At 44.8% G+C, this 18,043-nt stretch overlaps 1 protein-coding gene across 1 annotated transcript in view; it reads left to right on the top strand.

Annotated features, from left to right (window-relative positions):
• The first annotated feature begins 200 nt into the window (after positions 1 to 200).
• The window catches only part of SHM3 (serine hydroxymethyltransferase 3), a 79,398-nt gene continuing 61,555 nt past the window's right edge, over positions 201 to 18,043 (top strand). The window contains exons 1-2 of the mRNA XM_086490769.1: positions 201 to 439; positions 858 to 1,056. Of these exons, the coding sequence (XP_086346895.1) occupies positions 277 to 439; positions 858 to 1,056 (362 nt within the window). The 5' untranslated portion in view covers positions 201 to 276. The remainder of the gene's footprint in view (positions 440 to 857; positions 1,057 to 18,043) is intronic.

Here is an 18,043-nt window from a genome sequence, read left to right as displayed (position 1 = left end):
TGAAAAGTAAACTTGACTGTCTTTCAATAGACGCCCGTTGTCATGAAAATCGTGCTTGTGTTGCCTGTAGTCTATCCCACGGCTTGGTCTTCATTCAAGACCCCGTGGTCTTTAGTGCTGAGGGTATGAAGATTCTCTGAGGAAGAATTACCTTGTTTGAAGATCAAAAATTTGAGCACACCTTAACACTTGTTTTCTGAAGAGGGAAGGGTCTAGCCCATTTTGACATTCACCAAACATTTCAAATAATTACGGCGAAGCCCTCGAGTGCCAGCGATGGAGGCCACCTTGATGAGCGCGAGGCGGCCAGCGACCCTTCTGCAACAACAGCAGAATGCGCCCTTTGGTCTTCCTTCTGTCGCCCTTCCTTGCCAAGTTCGCCCTCGGCAGCTGTGCTCTTCTGCGAGTGTATCTTCACCACAGCTCACCGCTACTCCCGGTAGGTGTCATCAACTAATGACACACGTGCACGTGCAAAGATAGGCACATACAGATTGATGTCTCCTCACTTCAAATACAATACTTAAGCTTCTTTGTGAAAAGGAGAGAGTTTTTGCTGAGGCCTTCCTGAATTATGCCTTAAAAGGGTCTGAGGTGATGGTGTGTCGTTTGATTGCCCTCGAGAATTCCCACAGCGACTGTTGCTACATTTGAGTGAGCTTGCTTGCTCTACACATTTTAAAGGGTAATTTCTGAGTTTTGGGGAAAAAAAGGGTGAGACACAACCGTTCGTTCAATATTTCCAGTCATCAGTCCATAAAAGTAGAGTCTTTGTGCATCTATCACTCTTGCTTCAGTAGTTGCTTCAATAATTTTGTAAATGATCTTATCCTTGTGTGAATTGCCTCTAAAATCAGATGCAAAGGCAATGCCTTTCAAGGATACGTGCTTAAAAGATCTTGATCCGGAGATGTATGCGATTATTGAACATGAAAAGTGCAGACAATCTGAAGGGCTCGAGCTTATCGCTTCAGAAAATTTCACTTCTTCAGCTGTCATGGAAGCTGTAGGGTCTTGTCTCACCAACAAATATTCAGAGGGCCTTCCAGGCAAGAGGTGGGTACTTTTGAAGGCTTGAAATACTGATTTAATGCTGGGGCCTAAAGTAGAGTTTGAGGTTCAAATAAGTAATCAACTGTATGAAAAATAACATTATGAGAGAGATAAATACGCGTCTTTCTAACTTGTGAACCACCAATTTTTTTGAATAATTTATCTTTCTTAACCTTATGTTATTATTTATTGATCGTGTTCCAGCAGCCAGCCCGACATGCTCAGCATGCATTTTTTGAGCTGAATTCATGTGGTATATGTTACACTGTAACCACTTTGGATTAGTGGTCGGGAGATATATCTGTGAAGTACCAGATCCTGCAAGACTTGAATCATCTTTATTACTTCAACACAATTGAAAAAAATGCACTCAATAAGAGAATGAAGGTGAGGTGGAGAAGATGATGGAGCAGGATGCTCCTCCACAAGAGAGTGGATGGCCCTGACTGAAGGCTGAACTACTATGTCATCTCTCTATGATAGAGTCAAGGCATCTGGAAACCTTGTATTGTTTGCTAGCCCGTAGACTCTCGAAGAGAGAGAGAGAGAGAGAGAGAGAGAGAGAGAGAGAGAGAGAGAGAGAGAGAGAGAGAGAGAGAGAGAGAGAGAGAGAGAGAGAGAGAGAGAGAGAGAGAGATGGCTGCTCTTGCTCCTCGCGCTGGTTTCATAGCTCGCCAAGCTGCTCCCTCGCGACCCTCTGCTGCCCTTGCCGTCACTATGCGCCCTTGCCCCACCACGGGCCCTTGCCCCTCCCGCAGCTACGGCTTGGTTCCCCACCCCTCTACCACGGCAAGAATCCTTTTTAGATTCTGGCTTAGCGACATCTTTGACCTGTGGCGTTGTCTGTGCCGGCTATCGTTGCACTGTCGTTGGCCTTTGTATAGATTTGGTTTGTGGCCTCCTTTCTCCACTTTTCCATCTACCTACCTGATTTCCAAGCTGCCGCCTTGCCTTCCTCGACATGGAGCCCGTCGAGACAACTGTCTTTGCCTGGAGAAGGCTGTCTTTGCGCCCTTGCCTCCCACACCAGCTTCCCCTCCTAGTGTTGCAGACTGCTTGGCACTTATTCAGGTTTCTCCCTATGTTGACCCTTTTGGTTCGTCGATACCCTACCTATTTTGGGTTTGGTTTTTCTTCTTTGTCGCTCCTTCCTCTTTCCTTGGTTCTTGTTTTGTTGTTGCTATTGTCTTTGTGTAGGTGTTGATGGAGGAGGTTTGCGAACCCAAGTTGGGTAAGTTTGGGGGGCAGTGGAGTGGAGTGCAAAGAGGCAGAAACAGGTAGCGCTTGCTGTAGGAGAGAGCAACGTAAGTTTTGTGAAGTCCAAAAACTCAAGTGATGAGGTTTTTGGGATTGTTTTATTAAAATGTACCATTTGTCCACTTGGACAATGTGAAACCTTTAAAAATAGTCCCAAGTGGCCCAAAGGCCAATGAATGATGTATAATGCCTGTACAGGCCAAAGATGGTGGGCTAAAAATATACAGAAAATATATTTGTGAAGCTCTCGAGCAGAGCTACGCGCTGGAAACGATTTGGCGAGGATCGGGAATGACCTCTGGGCATTTACCGCCAACGATCTCCCACTTAAAAGGTCCAAAGAGTTGCCTTTAAGCTATGTAACTCCCACCATTTGTAGGCAATGCTCATGTTGTGGCTTAGATAGATTTTTGGTAGGAGCATCTGCAAGATTTTCATGTGTTGATTTTGATCAATGAGACAAACCATCATCAAGCATCTATGTGATAAAATGGTACCACGCATCAATGTGTTGGGTACGCTCATGAAACATGGCATTTTTAGCGAAGTAGAATACACTCTGGCTATCACATTCAAGGACAGGCGTGTCATCAGGCAATCCAAGTTCACTGACCAAGCGGGTGTAACAGACTTGGACACTCCAAGTCGAGAATCTACCACAACACGCGAGAAAACTGAAAGAATTGAATAAAACTGAGAGAGAGAGAAACGACACGGCATGGCGGAGCTCCGCGCCCACATAGATTTGCCCAAAGACTGGCGCCCCTTTCGGTATTTCTTGATTATTAATGCTTCACAAAGTACAATGTCGAAGGGTCCTCGTCTCACTAGTGTTCCCAAGCTTATCTGCGTGAGACTAAGGCCTTGGCACTTTATTTATAGGCTATGGGCCTTCCAAAAGCAGTGTACATGAAATGCTTCAGGTCTAAAAGCATCTGGGTCCCAAAAAGCTAGTGCCAGGTTGCCAACCCGATTTACGAAAAAACCATACAGTTGCGACGTCAGCAGTGTAAATCGCGGGGTCCATACGACAACCACGTCAGCAGTGCAATTTGCAAGAATTCGTACGGTAGCCACGTCATCAGCCTTTTTACGCATCTTTTAGCCTGTCCCTTTGGCATAGTTACAGGGAATGGCCATTTGTAGGTCCCCGTTCCCTGTTCCCATCCTAATTTCGTGTTTCGGATCCCCGTTCCGTGTTTCAGACGTGAGTATCCGAAACAGGGAATGGCATTTCATGCATGTCGCCGTTCCTTGTTCCTTGTTCCGATTTCCCGTTCCGGGTAATTATGCCCTTTGGGCTCCATCAGACAGCTCATAAGTTGGTACAACTTACAAACTTGGGTGTTCTCTCATTTTCGGCCTCTTGGCTTGGTTTTGCAAGTTGTCACAACTTCTTCTGCATCTTTCAATGGGGCTCTGACCTCTATTTGTTTGGAGTCTGTCCTTTAGGTCATGCCACATCATCACTTTGTGACATCCCCCTCTCGAAAGAAATGTAATCGCCATCGGTTACGCCTGCAAAACTAATATAAGCAAATAGCGAGTTCAGTAGACACTGACTCTAAGTACCACGCACTAGACAACACATATCCAGTACTTGCACGAAGACGACAGTCACTGAACATTCCCATGACATTTATATCACTATCTGCGTCGAGATCTTTGATGAGAATCATGATATCATAACGTATTTTGCAATCAAATCCAGATCTGACTGATGTCTAGGAGATGTCGGGATTGACTAAATCCTGTTACTATCATATCCACATCACCCCTCGTGTGAATCAAGACGGAAATGCTACAGTCATTTCGTCTTTCAATCATGCACTCAAACGTCACACACATGAAAGAGCACATATTCAAAATCTTTTAAGGAATTCTCATTACAACGTACTTCTTTCTTAAAGTCATACACCAGAATACGGTCAGCAGAAATCAGTGACTCTAATCCATCTGGGTAATCTGTGACAAAGGAGCGGAGTAACTCCCCTCTTCTGCAGTCCGCACCGCAGTAGATTCAACCCGCTGATGATCGCTAACTCTTGGAACAGTCGAAGCTAGACTAAAACCTCAAGGTAAAACTCTAAAATCTAAGGAGTATCTCCTCCTCCTGTCACGTGACACATCCAACCTTATGTGTCCGTGGACAAGCTACAACATGATCAGGGTTCAGTCATTCCAGTCAAGTCTAGATTAGCAGTGATGTGGCACTTTTGTGAGTCTATTCGTAGACCGTGCATGCCCAGTCACCGAGTGTAGATGCATATCCTCTGGTTGCGCACAGCATGATCATCAGTATTCCCATCAGAATCCATTAGAATTAGTTAGGGGATTTTTCCAGTGATTTAGCTTATTTTCCCTATTTTTGACATTTTTCACTTATTATTTTTAAGTGACTTTCCAACAAAAGTAGGTAGGGCAATTTTGCTAAGTTTGTATATAAGCAAACCCAAGTTAGCACTCAATGGCAGAAGAGGCAGCAGGAGCACCGCTCAACAAGCACCTTCTCAGCAGGACCCCAAGGACTTCTAGCGTTTATGATCTACAGTAGCTTGGCTAGCGTTTTTGGACAAGACACCGCAGATCAGCCAGTGTTTTGCATTTGCAGAGCCACGGCGACAAGACCACAGCAGATCAGCCTAGCGTTTTTGCATTTGCAGAATCCCGGCGACAGAAACTCCATTTTCAGCCCTAGCGTTTTTGCATCTGCCAGCAACCTCAGCGTTTTGCAGATCTATCGCGACAGAATCAGCCCTAGGACCAGCGTTTTCAGTTTTCAGCAGTCAGACATCGCATATCAAGTCCCGAACCTCGCAGATTTCACCTTCCCGCAGCAGTTCCTCGCCGCACGGTTAGTTTCCGCAAGGTTTACAGTTTTAGCCCGGAAAACGCAGATTTCAGCATCTGCATTTTCAGCGCGTCGTCGTCGCATCGTCGTCATTGACATTGTCACCGACATAGAGTTAGAATTCAACAGATAGAAGATTAGCAGATTTCAGCCCATAGCGTTTTTGGACAGCAGTAGAAAGATTGCAGATTTCAGCCCTTAGGTTGAGTTCGTCATCACCGTTGTCATCGTCGACATAGCCTAGACTTGCATCAGTCTCATGCATACCATTTGTACCAGATTGTGCAATCATAAGTAGACCACTCTCGCCGATGAGAGTGGGGCCTTCGGAGGAGGGTTTTACAACGTCTCTGGTGTCGTATTTCTCTTCTCTCTCTATCTCTCAGTCTCATACACTTGCACGCACAGTGTCCATTCACTTTGTTTGTGATCATAGCACTTTCCATTAAGAACGGAAGGCTCTCCCTTCCATAAGAACTAAAAGGAACCTTGAGCACAGTTCGGAGCACTCATCTTGAGCAAAGCGCAAACAATCATTCCGCTGCACCTAACATTGGTATCAAAGCTTTGGCAGTGTTCTGTATCACTCAAGGAAAGAACCAGAAGAACCACAATAATTTTTTTGCTTGTTGAGGTCGCACGAACCCAAGTTCGCTTGGGCGTGACGATTCCTAATCGTGTTTTGTTGAAGAGTGACAGGAATCCCAAGAAAGAAGGGCTTGTCCAACCTGCCCTTGTGTCTCTTTTCACTCATTGAGAGCGGACCGTGCACTTAGCGGCCGGCCAATCGACGTGAGGTGGGAGAAAGCAACCTTGGTGTGAACGCAAGGCCGCCAAGGGGTGCGCCCGCGGAAAGGAGTAGAACTCGGGTGAAGAGAAGATCCTTCTCAAACACGGTTTGCAAGCGAAAGAAAACCTCAAGAACTCAAGACCCGCAAGAACCCATGTTCCTCGTGAACTTAAGAACCCAAGACCCCCAAGAACCCAAGTTCCTCGTGAACTTAGGAACCTCAAGACCACAAGAACCCACAAGAACCCACGACTTCAGAATGGTCATCACTCGAAGCGGAATGGATACTTCGCTTGGAGGTGATGAGCATGAGAGAGGCGAAGAAGAATTTTCCCCACCAGGAGGTTTTTCTGACCCTCCCCCTTCCCCATCTACGTCAAGGATTGCACTAACTTTTATGGAGTTGCCTCAGTTGTTTATGGACAAGAAGTTAGACCGAAAAGCAGAAATAGAGCGTGAACACGAAGAAAAGATGGCAGCCATAGAGCGTCAATACACAGAAGGAGTGGTAGCCATACATCGCGAGAACAAAGCAAGACAAGTAGAATATGACCGCGAGACCAAAGCAAGAATGCAAGAGATGTTGCGACTCTTTTCTCAAATGCAGGCACAGATTCAACAGGATCGGGAACAAGAGACTCTCTCAGTCTCTTCTTCTCCAAAGCATGACACACAGGATTTGCATGATTGTGTAAAGCATGATGATGATTTGATTGACAATGACTTGCATGATGTTTTGATTGACAATTATAAGCACAATGATTTGCATGATGATAAGCATGATGATTGAATGACAAGCATGATGATTTGAATGACAAGCATGATGATTTGGATGCAAAGATAAGCATGATGATTTGAATGATATTGCTAAGCATGATGATTTGGATGATAAAGACAAGCATGATGATTTGCATGATCAAGATGTGATTTCTCACAAGCATGATGAGTTGCATGAAGAAGGTGTGATTGTTCACCAGGATGAGGTGTTAGTGAGTGCTTTTTCTAGCGAAGCTAACCTCGTTGCAGATTCGATCAATCGTGAAGGATCGATCTTGGCTCTCGAGCCTCTAGGTCCAAAGAACCCCCACAGGACGATTCGATCATTCTGGAAGAACCGATCTTGGCTCTCGAGCCTAAGTCCAAAGAACCCTCACAGGAAGTATTATGTGTTCGCATGATTGATACGCATGCATTGTTCGAGTGTTTCATTCGTGATCATTTCCTGTATTTTAGTCAGCGTCGTTATGTGATCCCTTTTCTTAGGCATGACATATTGTATGTTGAACACATTTCTTTCATGGATGAGCTCGAATGTATGCGTATTTCTCATGAAAAGCTGAAAAGTATGCATTCAAGGAAGCCACATTCCATGTCTCTTCCTTGGCATGACACAGTTTCCGAACGAGCACATGAAAGTGTGAGCACCAAGCATGGGCATTTCCGTTGTGAATTGCCACAGTTGATTGCTCTAGATCATAAGAGAAAGATTCGATCTCATTGTTTGCATGTGTTTGATGAACGGGTTGTCACTCCGTCTCTATGTTCATCTACATTGCATACACAGTCTTTAGAGAAGAGAATATTTTTTCCCTTCACTTTACATGGAATGGGTATGTTCATGGTTTTGTGTTGGAAATGGTTTCAGGAATTTTCAGCCATGGAGATTCTTGAAGAAGAAGGAAGCATGACTCTCGACGAAGTTGAAGCATCGAAGGAAACTCAAAAGACTGTCGCTTTCGGCGCGGCCCAAAGAAGCAAGCGTTGCAGACCTTTATGAAGTTCAAGTACCGCACGACCCACACATCCGAGTGGGCCGGCGAAGAGTCCCTTCCAGGATTCCGGATGCTATTGGCGATCTCCCTCGACGCCATACAGTTCAATACCAGTACCTCACTTTGAAAAGGAGAGGATGTCACGTGACACATCCAACCCTTTGTGTCCGTGGACAAGCTACAGCATGATCAGGGTTCAGTCAGTCCAATCAAGTCTAGATTAGCAGTGATCTGACACTTTTGTGAGTCTATTCGTAGACCGTGCATGCCCAGTCACCGAGTGTAGATGCATATCCTCTGGTTGCGCACAGCATGATCATCAGTATTCCCATCAGAATCCATTAGAATCAGTTAGGGGATTTTTCCAGTGATTTTAGCTTATTTTCCCTATTTTTGACATTTTTCACTTATTATTTTTAAGTGACTTTCCAACAATAGTAGGTAGGGCAATTTTGCTAAGTTTGTATATAAGCAAACCCAAGTTAGCACTCGATGGCAGAAGAGGCAGTAGGAGCATTGCTCAACAGGCACCTTCTCAGCAGGACCCCAAGGACTTCTAGCGTTTATGCTCTACAGCAGCTTGGCTAGCGTTTTTGGACAAGACACCGCAGATCAGCCAGCGTTTTGTATTTGCAGAGCCACGGCAACAAGACCACAGCTGATCAGCCTAGCGTTTTTGCATTTGCAGAATCCCGGCGACAGAAACTTCATTTTCAGCCCTAGCGTTTTTGCATCTGCCAGCAACCTCAGCGTTTTGCAGATCTATCGCGACAGAATCAGCCCTAGGACCAGCGTTTTCAGTTTTCAGTAGTCAGACATCGTAGATCAAGTCCCGAACCTCGTAGATCTCACCTTCCCGCAGCAATTCCTCGCCGCACGGTTAGTTTCCGCAAGGTTTACAGTTGAATTCCAGCGCGGGAATTGAAGAAAAGAATGAAGAATTACGCAAATTTTTCAACAGGGAAGTTTGCCAGAGTGGAGTCCAAACACTACAGGTTGACACATGTGTGAAATGATTGATGAAGTACTCCAGAGACCCGAGATTTGAGAAACACATGAAGAAATGAGATTTACTCCAAATGGTGTGAGGCCATTGATTCTCCTCTCAGGTCAGGATGAAAGTTGAAAGGACAAACGAGTGTAGAAAAACGGAAGTTGTACTCGCAGAAAGAGGTGTACAGAGCTCTTGAAAAAAAGGTTAAATTGAAAGGCCTTAAGCATTCTCGAAAGAAGAGGAAATTGGTGGATTTCCTAGTTATTTGGGCTAGAAGTTGACTTACAGGGTGGCCAGCAGATCCAAGAAGCGTGCTTGTTTTGAGGATGACCCAGATTTCTCTTCATCTTCAAAGAGTTCCGAGAGTTCTTTGTCCGCTAGTTCCAGAGAGGATGAGAAAAGGCGCAAGAAGCGGAGAAAAAGCAAGAAAGCAGATTCTTGGAAAATAGTCTAGAAGGCATGGGAGGCCATCTAGCAGTTCAGAAAAGGAGAGCTCGTCCTCTTCTTACGGTGAACAAATGAGCAAGCAGATCAAGGAGTTCAAGCAACATCACCATAACTAGTAATAAAATGGCCGAGGGGACCTTGCAGATAACTAGAGACTTTGACCTCGAGAAAAACCCAAGGTGGACGCGTACCGTACGTACAGACTGAATCCGTACGGTACAATTGTACAATAAGTATCTGTATCGTCAATCCATTGAGATTAAATCTCTCTCTCTCTCTCTCTCTCTCTCTCTCTCTCTCTCTCTCTCTCCCCCCCCCCCCGTAACAGACTTAGACACAAGTTGAGAATCTACCGCGACACCACAAGAAAATACTTCAAAACAGTTCACAGTTCACAATTGATTCCACACTCGCTCGGCGGAGTTCAGTGCCTAGAGATATTGGCCCCAAAGACTGGCGCCCCTTTCGGTATTTCTTTTTGTATTTATCTGCAACTCAAAGTACAATGCAGGTAGTCGGGACTCATTCTCAGACTCTGCGTCCAGATGCTCTGAGAAGTGACAGCCCAAAGATTCTTATAAAGGTTTTACAAGGGATGCTAAAAGTAGAGCCCAAAAGCTTCAAAATCAAAAGCCCTCAAAAAGAAAGGCTCGCTCTCTCTCAAACTTGCTTGTAAAATTAGAGCAATTAAAAGATTCTCTCTCTTTCTCTTGTATTTGCGTAGCAAAAAGCCACAACCAAACAGTTGTCGTTGCTTTTCCTGCTGCTGCAAATTCCGCCGCGATTTACGGGATGCCACGTCAGTAGTCCGTACGATACTGCCACGTCAACATTTTCTGTAGGGGTTTTTCCCGCGGGGATTATCCATGCCTGGGTAGTGTGTGTGTATGCCACGTCACCAGTTTATGACATACCCCCCTCTTGAAAGCATTGTGATCGCCCTCGATTACGCCTGCAAAACACAAAGCCATAAACTGTCTTAGCAGACATTGACTGTTAGTACCGACGCACTAGGAACACACATCTAGCACATGTACCAATCGACAGTCACATCACACAACATGACAGAACATCACTTGACATCACACGACATCACATTAAAAATCACAATCAACATTCATTCGGATCTTAGACCATGATTTATCGGCAATGCAATAAGCAATCATATCTAGATCCACTCAGGACCTCATAGATGAATCCCTATTGCACCCATGTCTATCCAGATCATTCAGACCAAAATGTTGCAGTTATTTCATCTATCAGTTCCTGAACTTAAAACAAGTCAAGAACAAGTCAGTTTCATATTTTCCGGACTTCTATTTCATAAAGTCATACAACAAAATATTGTCAGCTCTCAGTATCCCTGAAGCTCAAAGATACATCAGTGACTCTACTATTAAAAAATCGAGGTATCTGTTGACAAAGGAGTGGAGTAACTCCCCTCTTGTGCAAACCCACTGCACCAGATCTCCGGAGTTCGGCCAAGCTGAATTCGGGGTTTCAATTGGAGTAGACTATGCTAAACCAAAAGCTTCAAGGTAAAGTTTCACAATCTGAGGAGTATCTGTTAGGTCCTCTTCGTCAATCCACTTCGCATCCAATGCAGGATAGTTCTTGAATTTAACTAAGAACCGCCTTCTCACTTTACCCTTATTCTTTCTGTCCTTATGTGCCAAAATCTGTTCAGGAACAAGGATCTTCTCGTTTTCTTCCACTTCGGGTTGCTCATCAAGATCCCCATCGACATCATTGATCTTTTCGGAGGTCTAGAAAGGTCCGTAGTATCGCATACTAAGCTTTGGAAAAAGCCTCTCCTTTCCCTTTTTCTTTCTCAGGCCTGCCTTCTCAAAACGTAAGAGCACCCAATCATTTCCTTCAATTTCAAATCGCGACGATGGCGATCTGCTTCCTTTTTATGTCTTTCCTGAGATTTCTGCAAAGCCTCGCGGACCTTGGCAAAAGCCGTGTCCAAGTCACACGTGTACTCATCGGCTTCAAAATCTTATCTTTCGTGCTTAGGAAGGGTGGAACCTTCGTAGCACCTTCAATAATCTCAAATGGCGCCTTCCCGGTCGAAAAGTGTATCCGTGTTATTGTAGGCAAATTCCACCAAAGGTAAATACTTTTCCCATTGAGTCTTCTGATCCGAGATGTAAGACTTTAGTAAATCTAGTACCATTGAATTGGCAATCTCAGATTGCCCGTTAGTCTGCGGGGTGGAAAGATGACGAGAACAGCAACCGCGTGCCAATGTTCTCCCAAATAGCCTTCCAAAACAAACTTGTGAATCTGGGGTCCCTGTCGGAGACAATCGTCTCGGGCATGCCATGTAATCTGAAGATGTGGGCCACAAACAGTCTCGCTAAGTGATCCAGCTTGACTGTTTTCTTCAATGGAATGAAATGAGCTTGCTTGCTAAATCTATCAATAACAGTTTAGATACCACTCTGTGTTCTCGGGAGATCAAAAATGAAATCCACTGCAATACTTTCCCAAGGGCGATGGGTATGGGCAAAGGCTGTAACAATCCTTGTGCTTTATGCTTGCCAAACTTGACCTTCTGGCATACCAAGCAACTGCGCGCAAACTCGTCCACATCCTTCTTGAGTCTCGGCCAAAAGCAGTATCTCTCTAGAGAACCCCTTTCATGGTGGTAGCAATGCCGCGGTGACTCGTAAAAGGTGGACAGTGGCATTCAGTCATAACCTTTTCCCTCAACGGTTGTGTAAGTTGTAACACACAACATGGTTTTCCTCGTCAAGTAGCCATCCCGAATGGAATACCGTGCTATAGTCTCCCCATCCCGTATCCGTGTGAAAATGTCTGCAAAATCTGTATCTGTGGCATACCAATCGACCATATTCTCGAAGCTCCTATGATGTATCGCGGAAATAGCCAGAACCAACGGCTTTCGAGACAAAGCATCTGCCACCAAATTCTTATGTCCTTGCACATGGACAATCTGAAAGTGAAACTGTGACAAGATGTTCGCCCACTGCATCTGCTTTTTCGATAGCCGCTTCTGTGACAAGAAGTAACGTAAACTTTGATGGTCTGTAAAGATAGTAAAATCGGCTTCGAGTAGGTAGTGCCACCAGTGAGTAAGAGCATGGATAACTGCCAAAAGCTCTTTCTTATAAATCTGTGCTGTCAATTCCGGCCTTGAGAACAATTGGCTGTCATAAGCAATGACATGGCCTTCTTGCATTAAGACCGTACCCAGACTACGACCACAAGCATCACAATATACTTCAAATGACTTCTGCAAGTCCGGCAAAGACAAAACTGGTCCCGTCGTCAATTTCTCTTTCAATGTCTGAAAGGTAGTCGCCTCTATGGGTCCCCACGAGAAAGGGACTCCTTTTTGTGTCAAGATATGCAAAGGGGAAGCAACTTGTGCAAGCTTTCTAATGAACCGTTTGTAGTACGAACACAATCCCAAGAAGCTTCTAACTTCATAGACATTCTTCAAATTGGGCCAATCACGGATAGTCTCTATCTTGGCCAGATCCACTTGTAACAGACTTGGACACTCCAAGTCAAGAATCAACCGCGACAACACCAAATAACCACTTCAATACAATTCACAGATCACAATAGATTTGCACTGGCCCGGCGGAGTTCCGTGCCTAGAGATATTGGCCCCAAAGATTGACGCCCCTTTCGGTATTTCTTTTTATATTAATCAGATCAAAGTACAAGAGAGTGGCTAGGGTTTCACTCTCAGACTCTGCGTCCAGATGCTCTGAGAAGTGAGGCCCTCACCATTAATTTCAAGGTTACGAGGGATGCCCAAAAGCAGAGCCTCAAAAGCTTCAAATCAAAAGCAACTGCTCTCTCTCTCTCTCTCACAGAGAGTCAAAACTTGAAAGCAAAAGCATTGTCTCTCTCTTTCTCATTGCGTAGAGAAAAAGCAAGATTCACGTCGCTCATCATTAAAAAAAAAAAAAAAAAGCCTCCATGATTTCCGAAAATTAGGGTTTTTGGCAAAAATTACGGTTTGCATGAATTTTAGCGTTTTTGCTATCCGCCACGTCATCACTTTGTGACATACCCCCCTCTTGAAAGCATTGTAATCGACCGCGATTACGCCTGCAAAACTGACAAAAGCCATAAACCGTCTTTTAGCAGACACTGACTGTTAGTACCTACGTACTAGGAACACACATCTAGCACATGTACAAAATCGACAGTCACATCACACGACATCACATGACATTCAACATTCATTCGGATCTTAGACTATGATTTATCGGCAATGTCGCTAGCAATCACATCTAGGTCTGATCGATGTCTGATTGACTAACCCCTATTGCAACCATGTCTATTCGAGATTAATCAGACCAAAATGGTGGTCATTTCGGCTATCAGTTCCCACACTCAAAAGAAGTCAAGAACAAATCAGTATCATTATCAGGAATTCCATTTCATAAAGTCATACAACAGAATACTATCAGCTCTCAGTATTCTGAAGCTCAAGGAGACATCAGTGACTCTAGTATCTAAATCAATTTTCGATGCTCCATCTCTCGCTGCTCCGCTGGAGTAGGCCTAGGTGGGCCATACTTCGTGCCGGAATCTTCGTTGTGATCCCTGTTCGCATCTCCAGATGCAGAGGGAGTCGACTGATCATTGCCTGAAGCCATAGGTGCCGCATAAAAAAATTTCGGGGATCGGATTTCCCGTAGAAGAGAAATCGGCCGTGCTCTGATACCACTGTAATAGACTTGGACACTCCAAGTCAAGAATCAACCGCGACAACACCAAATAACCACTTCAAAACAATTCATAGATCACAATAGATTTGCACTGGCCTGACGGAGTTCCGTGCCAAGAGATATTGGCCCCAAAGACTGGCGCCCCTTTCGGTATTTCTTTTTATATTAATCAGATCGAAGTACAAGAGAGTGGCTAGGGTTTCACTCTCAGACTCTGCGTCCAGATGCTCTGAGAAGTGAGGCCCTCACCACTAATTTAAAGGTTACAAGGGATGCCAAAAGCAAAGCCCGAAAAGCTTCAAATCAAAAGCAATTGTTCTCTCTCTCTCACAGAGAGTCAAAACTTGAAAGCAAAAGCATTCTCTCTCTCTCTTTCTCATTGCGTAGAGAAAAAGCAAGATTCACGTCGCTCATCATTAATTTAAAAAAAAAAAAAAAAGAGCCTCCGCGATTTTCGAAAATTAGGGTTTCTGGCAGAAATTACGGTTTGCAGGAATTTTAGGGTTTCTGCTATCCGCCACGTCATCACTTTGTGACACCACTTGCACTTCTGTTGTTGAGACAATGTGTCCCAAAAAGTGTATCTCTAGTAGGAAAAATTCACTTTTCTTTGCATTAATCACTAACTTGTGATCTGGTAATGCCTGAAAGACTTGAAGCAGACGTTCTCTATGTTCTGCCTCATCCTTGGAGAAAACAATGATGACGTCAGTCAACGAATAGTCTGTACTCTCGAAAAATCCCGTCCATCATCCAGTTAAATGTCGTAGGAGCATTGGTTAAGCCAAAAGGCATCACCAAAAACTCAAATAACCCAAAAGTCGTTCGAAAGGCTGTCTTGTAGACATCTCCCGACGCGATTCGGATCTGATGATATCCGCTTTTCAAGTCGATCCTGTTAAAGCACGAGTATCTGTAACAAACTGCTGACGTGTCAAAGCCTAAAGAATGAAGCCAACTTACAGATGCCGGCCGAGGGGCCTAAACCCTAAGAAGAACAAGTAGCAAAAGAAGAAGAAGTCCTACCAACTTATGGGGACCTCGTTCGATGGGGCCCCAAGTGACGCAAAGAATTAATATAAAGTAGGACACACACACACACACACAAAAATTGCGAAGCTCGCTGATGATGTGGCAGATTTTCGAAAATTATGATGGTTGATGACGTGGCATGTTGTACGGATTTTCACGTTTTGTGTTGATTGCTGACGTGACAGGCTGTACGGATTTTCGTGATTTACGTTGGCAGCTTTTTGGCTTTGCTTTTGGACCAGATGCTTTTGAGTTTGAAGGCTTTTTTACTGTAAACTGCTGATGGGGCCTAGGGCCTTTAATTATAAGGTTAGGGCTCATTCTCTGGCATGCTTCCTGGAGAAGGTGTAGAGTTTGGAGTACCGACTTGTACAGTGTTGATGCAATATAAAGAAATACCGAAAGGGGCGCCAAGGTTTGAGGCCAATACTCTTTGGGGTGGAATTCCCCACTCCGTGTCGCATGTCGTCTCTCTCTCTCTCTCTCTCTCTCTCTCTCTCTCTCTCTCTCAATTCAGTTGTTATTAAAGTGTTCAGTCTGTTCTTTTCTATTGGCACGTGGTGCCCGTCTTGTGACAGGATCCCTGAAGTCGGTCAAGTATATCATTGATTCTAGGAATCGGAAATGTGTTCTTGATGGTGATTTTGTTGAGAGCTCTATAATCGATGCACATTCTCCACGATCCGTCTTTCTTTAAAACCAACAACACTGGAGAGCAATACGGTGAAGTACTAGGCTGGACAAGACCCTTTTCCAGAGGTCTTTCACTTGGTTCATAATTCTTCGTTCTGGGCTCGGCTCACACGGTAAGGTGGCCGGTTCGGTGGTGTGCTTCCAGGTATCAGATCAATGGTATGATCTTCAGGATGAGCGGGTGGTAACTTGCCTGGCAGGCCCTCTGAGAAGCAATCGGCATGAGTGTGGAGAAGATCTTGGCGTTCTTTATCAAGTTCAGACAGATTTGTCCTATCCTCATCACTCAACTCTTTAAAAAAGATCGAGTAAACAAACAGACTGGATTTCATTAATTTTGAAATGGCCGAAGCCGATAGAATAGGGACAGACTCGCCCTTAATTTTACATTGAGTACAATGGTTCTGCCCTTCTCTGTGGTCAAAGTCGCTTTCCTTGCCCAATAGTCGACCACGGCGTTGTTCTTGTGGTACGAGGGAATTCCCAAGGAAACATCACAACCTTCCAAACGCATTATGTAAAAGTCCTCATGCCCCAAATACCCCTGTCAATGCAACCGAAGTTTGCCAATGACAGGTGTAATGGCTACATCCTTGCTGGGTGCCGCTAGAACTGTCTCTGCAAGTGGTCCCATCCGATCGGGAGTGATCTCGAGCCGCACCGCCAATTCCGTTGAAATGAAGTTGGCCTTGGCTCCTCCATCAAAGAAGATGAGGGCTTCTTGGTCTTTGACTTTGCCCCAAGCTCGGCAAAGTTCTGTACTCTCGTCCATCGTGCTGGGATCAGTACCCACGCAATCTGGAACCAGTCATGTTTTCATCTTGCCTTTTCGTCCACGTTCCTCAGCTGCTCTCGAACTCTCAGGCCTCTCATCGTCCTTGTCGTTCTGTTCTTTCTGTGCCTTTTTAGGGCACTTCGCGGAGATATGCCGTGTTTCCCCGCACCCAAAGCACTTCCCCTCCTTGATGTAGAGAGCTCTCTCTTGAGGAGTGAGTTTGGGTTGTGCATTCTTTTCTTTCTTTTCTGGGTTGGTCTTTCTCTTTCTACTTTCATTTGTCGAAGTCTGTTCGGCCCTTTGTGTCATGATCTCATCTGTGGGGTAGGTTAAACTGCCTGAGTGAATGGCAAAACCCCGTTTCGCATGACTCATCAACTCTTGAATGGAAGCTGTCTTTTGTTCTAAGCGGTGATCTTGGATCTTTGTAGGAAGACCCAAGGTAAACCGCTCAATCTGCTCTTTGAACGAGATCTTCTTAAATGAAGAGGCGGGTAGAAAAGAGCTCTAGAATCTCTCGCAATAAGCATCCACTGTATCCTTCTTGGTCATCCGAAGATGGTTCCAAGCAGTTCGTATGTCGCGTTCATACTCTCGAGTCAGCCAAGAAGAAATAAAAAGACTTTTGAATTTCAGCCATTTAACTGGCGCTTTCTTGTTTAATAGAAGCGTGGACCACCAAGTTCGAGCATTCCCCATGAAGTAAGAGGCAGCTCTCCGAATCTTGGAGTGCTTTGAGTAACGTCCTCCCGCGAAAGCGATGTCAAACTGCTATATAAAAGACAAAGGCTTTGAAGCATCTCTATAACAAGAAAACGTGTCAAATTTAATTGACTGTCCACCTTCCTTAAACTCTTGGACTTTCTTGCTTTTATCTTCCAGAAAGTCATATTGGTTGGCTTTATAAAGATTCTTCTTCTTTGCGTAAAAGCTGCTGTCGTTAGAGTCCGAACTATCTGAATACGAGTCCTCTTAGAATTGTCAACCACGGGGCGAGATTTAGGCGTCTTTGCCTTTTTCTTGCCCTTTCCGAAGCTTTGCTTTTTGCTTCGCTTTTTGCCTTTTCTGTCTTCTTCGCTCGAGTGAGAGGAGCTAGAAGAACTCTCAAAAGAAGAAAAAGAAGAAGAAGAAGAATTGGGTACTCCTTCAAATCAAACACGCTTCTTCTGTTTTCTTTCCGACTCAAATGTAGACTGACGACCCAAATAACCCGAGAAGTCAGCGCCTTTCTTCTGCTTTTTGTCGTGCTTTTTAGCTTTGTTATGTGCGTCAAAAAGCTGAGCAATTCGTGCATCAACCACCTCTACTAATTCTTGCTCTGTGTACATCCTCGGAGTAGGAGGTTTCTTGAGAGCCGGTTTGAGGGGTGGTTCTGTGGTCTGCCGCCACTGTGAGTGCACCTCGTCGAAGGAGGTGTGGCTCATAAATTTTGCAAATTTTGGGTTCTTCGCAAAATTTAGCTTCATCTTTGTTGCATCGCCGATCAAACGTCGACGCTCCATCTCTTCGAGCTCCGCCTGAGTAGGCCGAGGCGGGCCGTACTCCTCGCGTGAATCCTTGTTGTGATCTCTCCCCGCATCTCCGGATGCAAAGGAAGTCGACTGATCTCTGCCTGAAGCCATAAGTGCCGTGTAAAAAGGATTGGATTTCCCGTAGAAGAG

This window comes from Adiantum capillus-veneris, chromosome 19 (genome assembly GCF_014529385.1).
Source record: "Adiantum capillus-veneris isolate H3 chromosome 19, ASM1452938v2, whole genome shotgun sequence".
In the NCBI taxonomy this organism is placed as follows: domain Eukaryota; kingdom Viridiplantae; phylum Streptophyta; class Polypodiopsida; order Polypodiales; family Pteridaceae; genus Adiantum; species Adiantum capillus-veneris.
The sequence above is the reverse complement of the archived record's forward strand: the minus strand, read 5'-3'. Positions and strand labels throughout refer to the sequence as shown.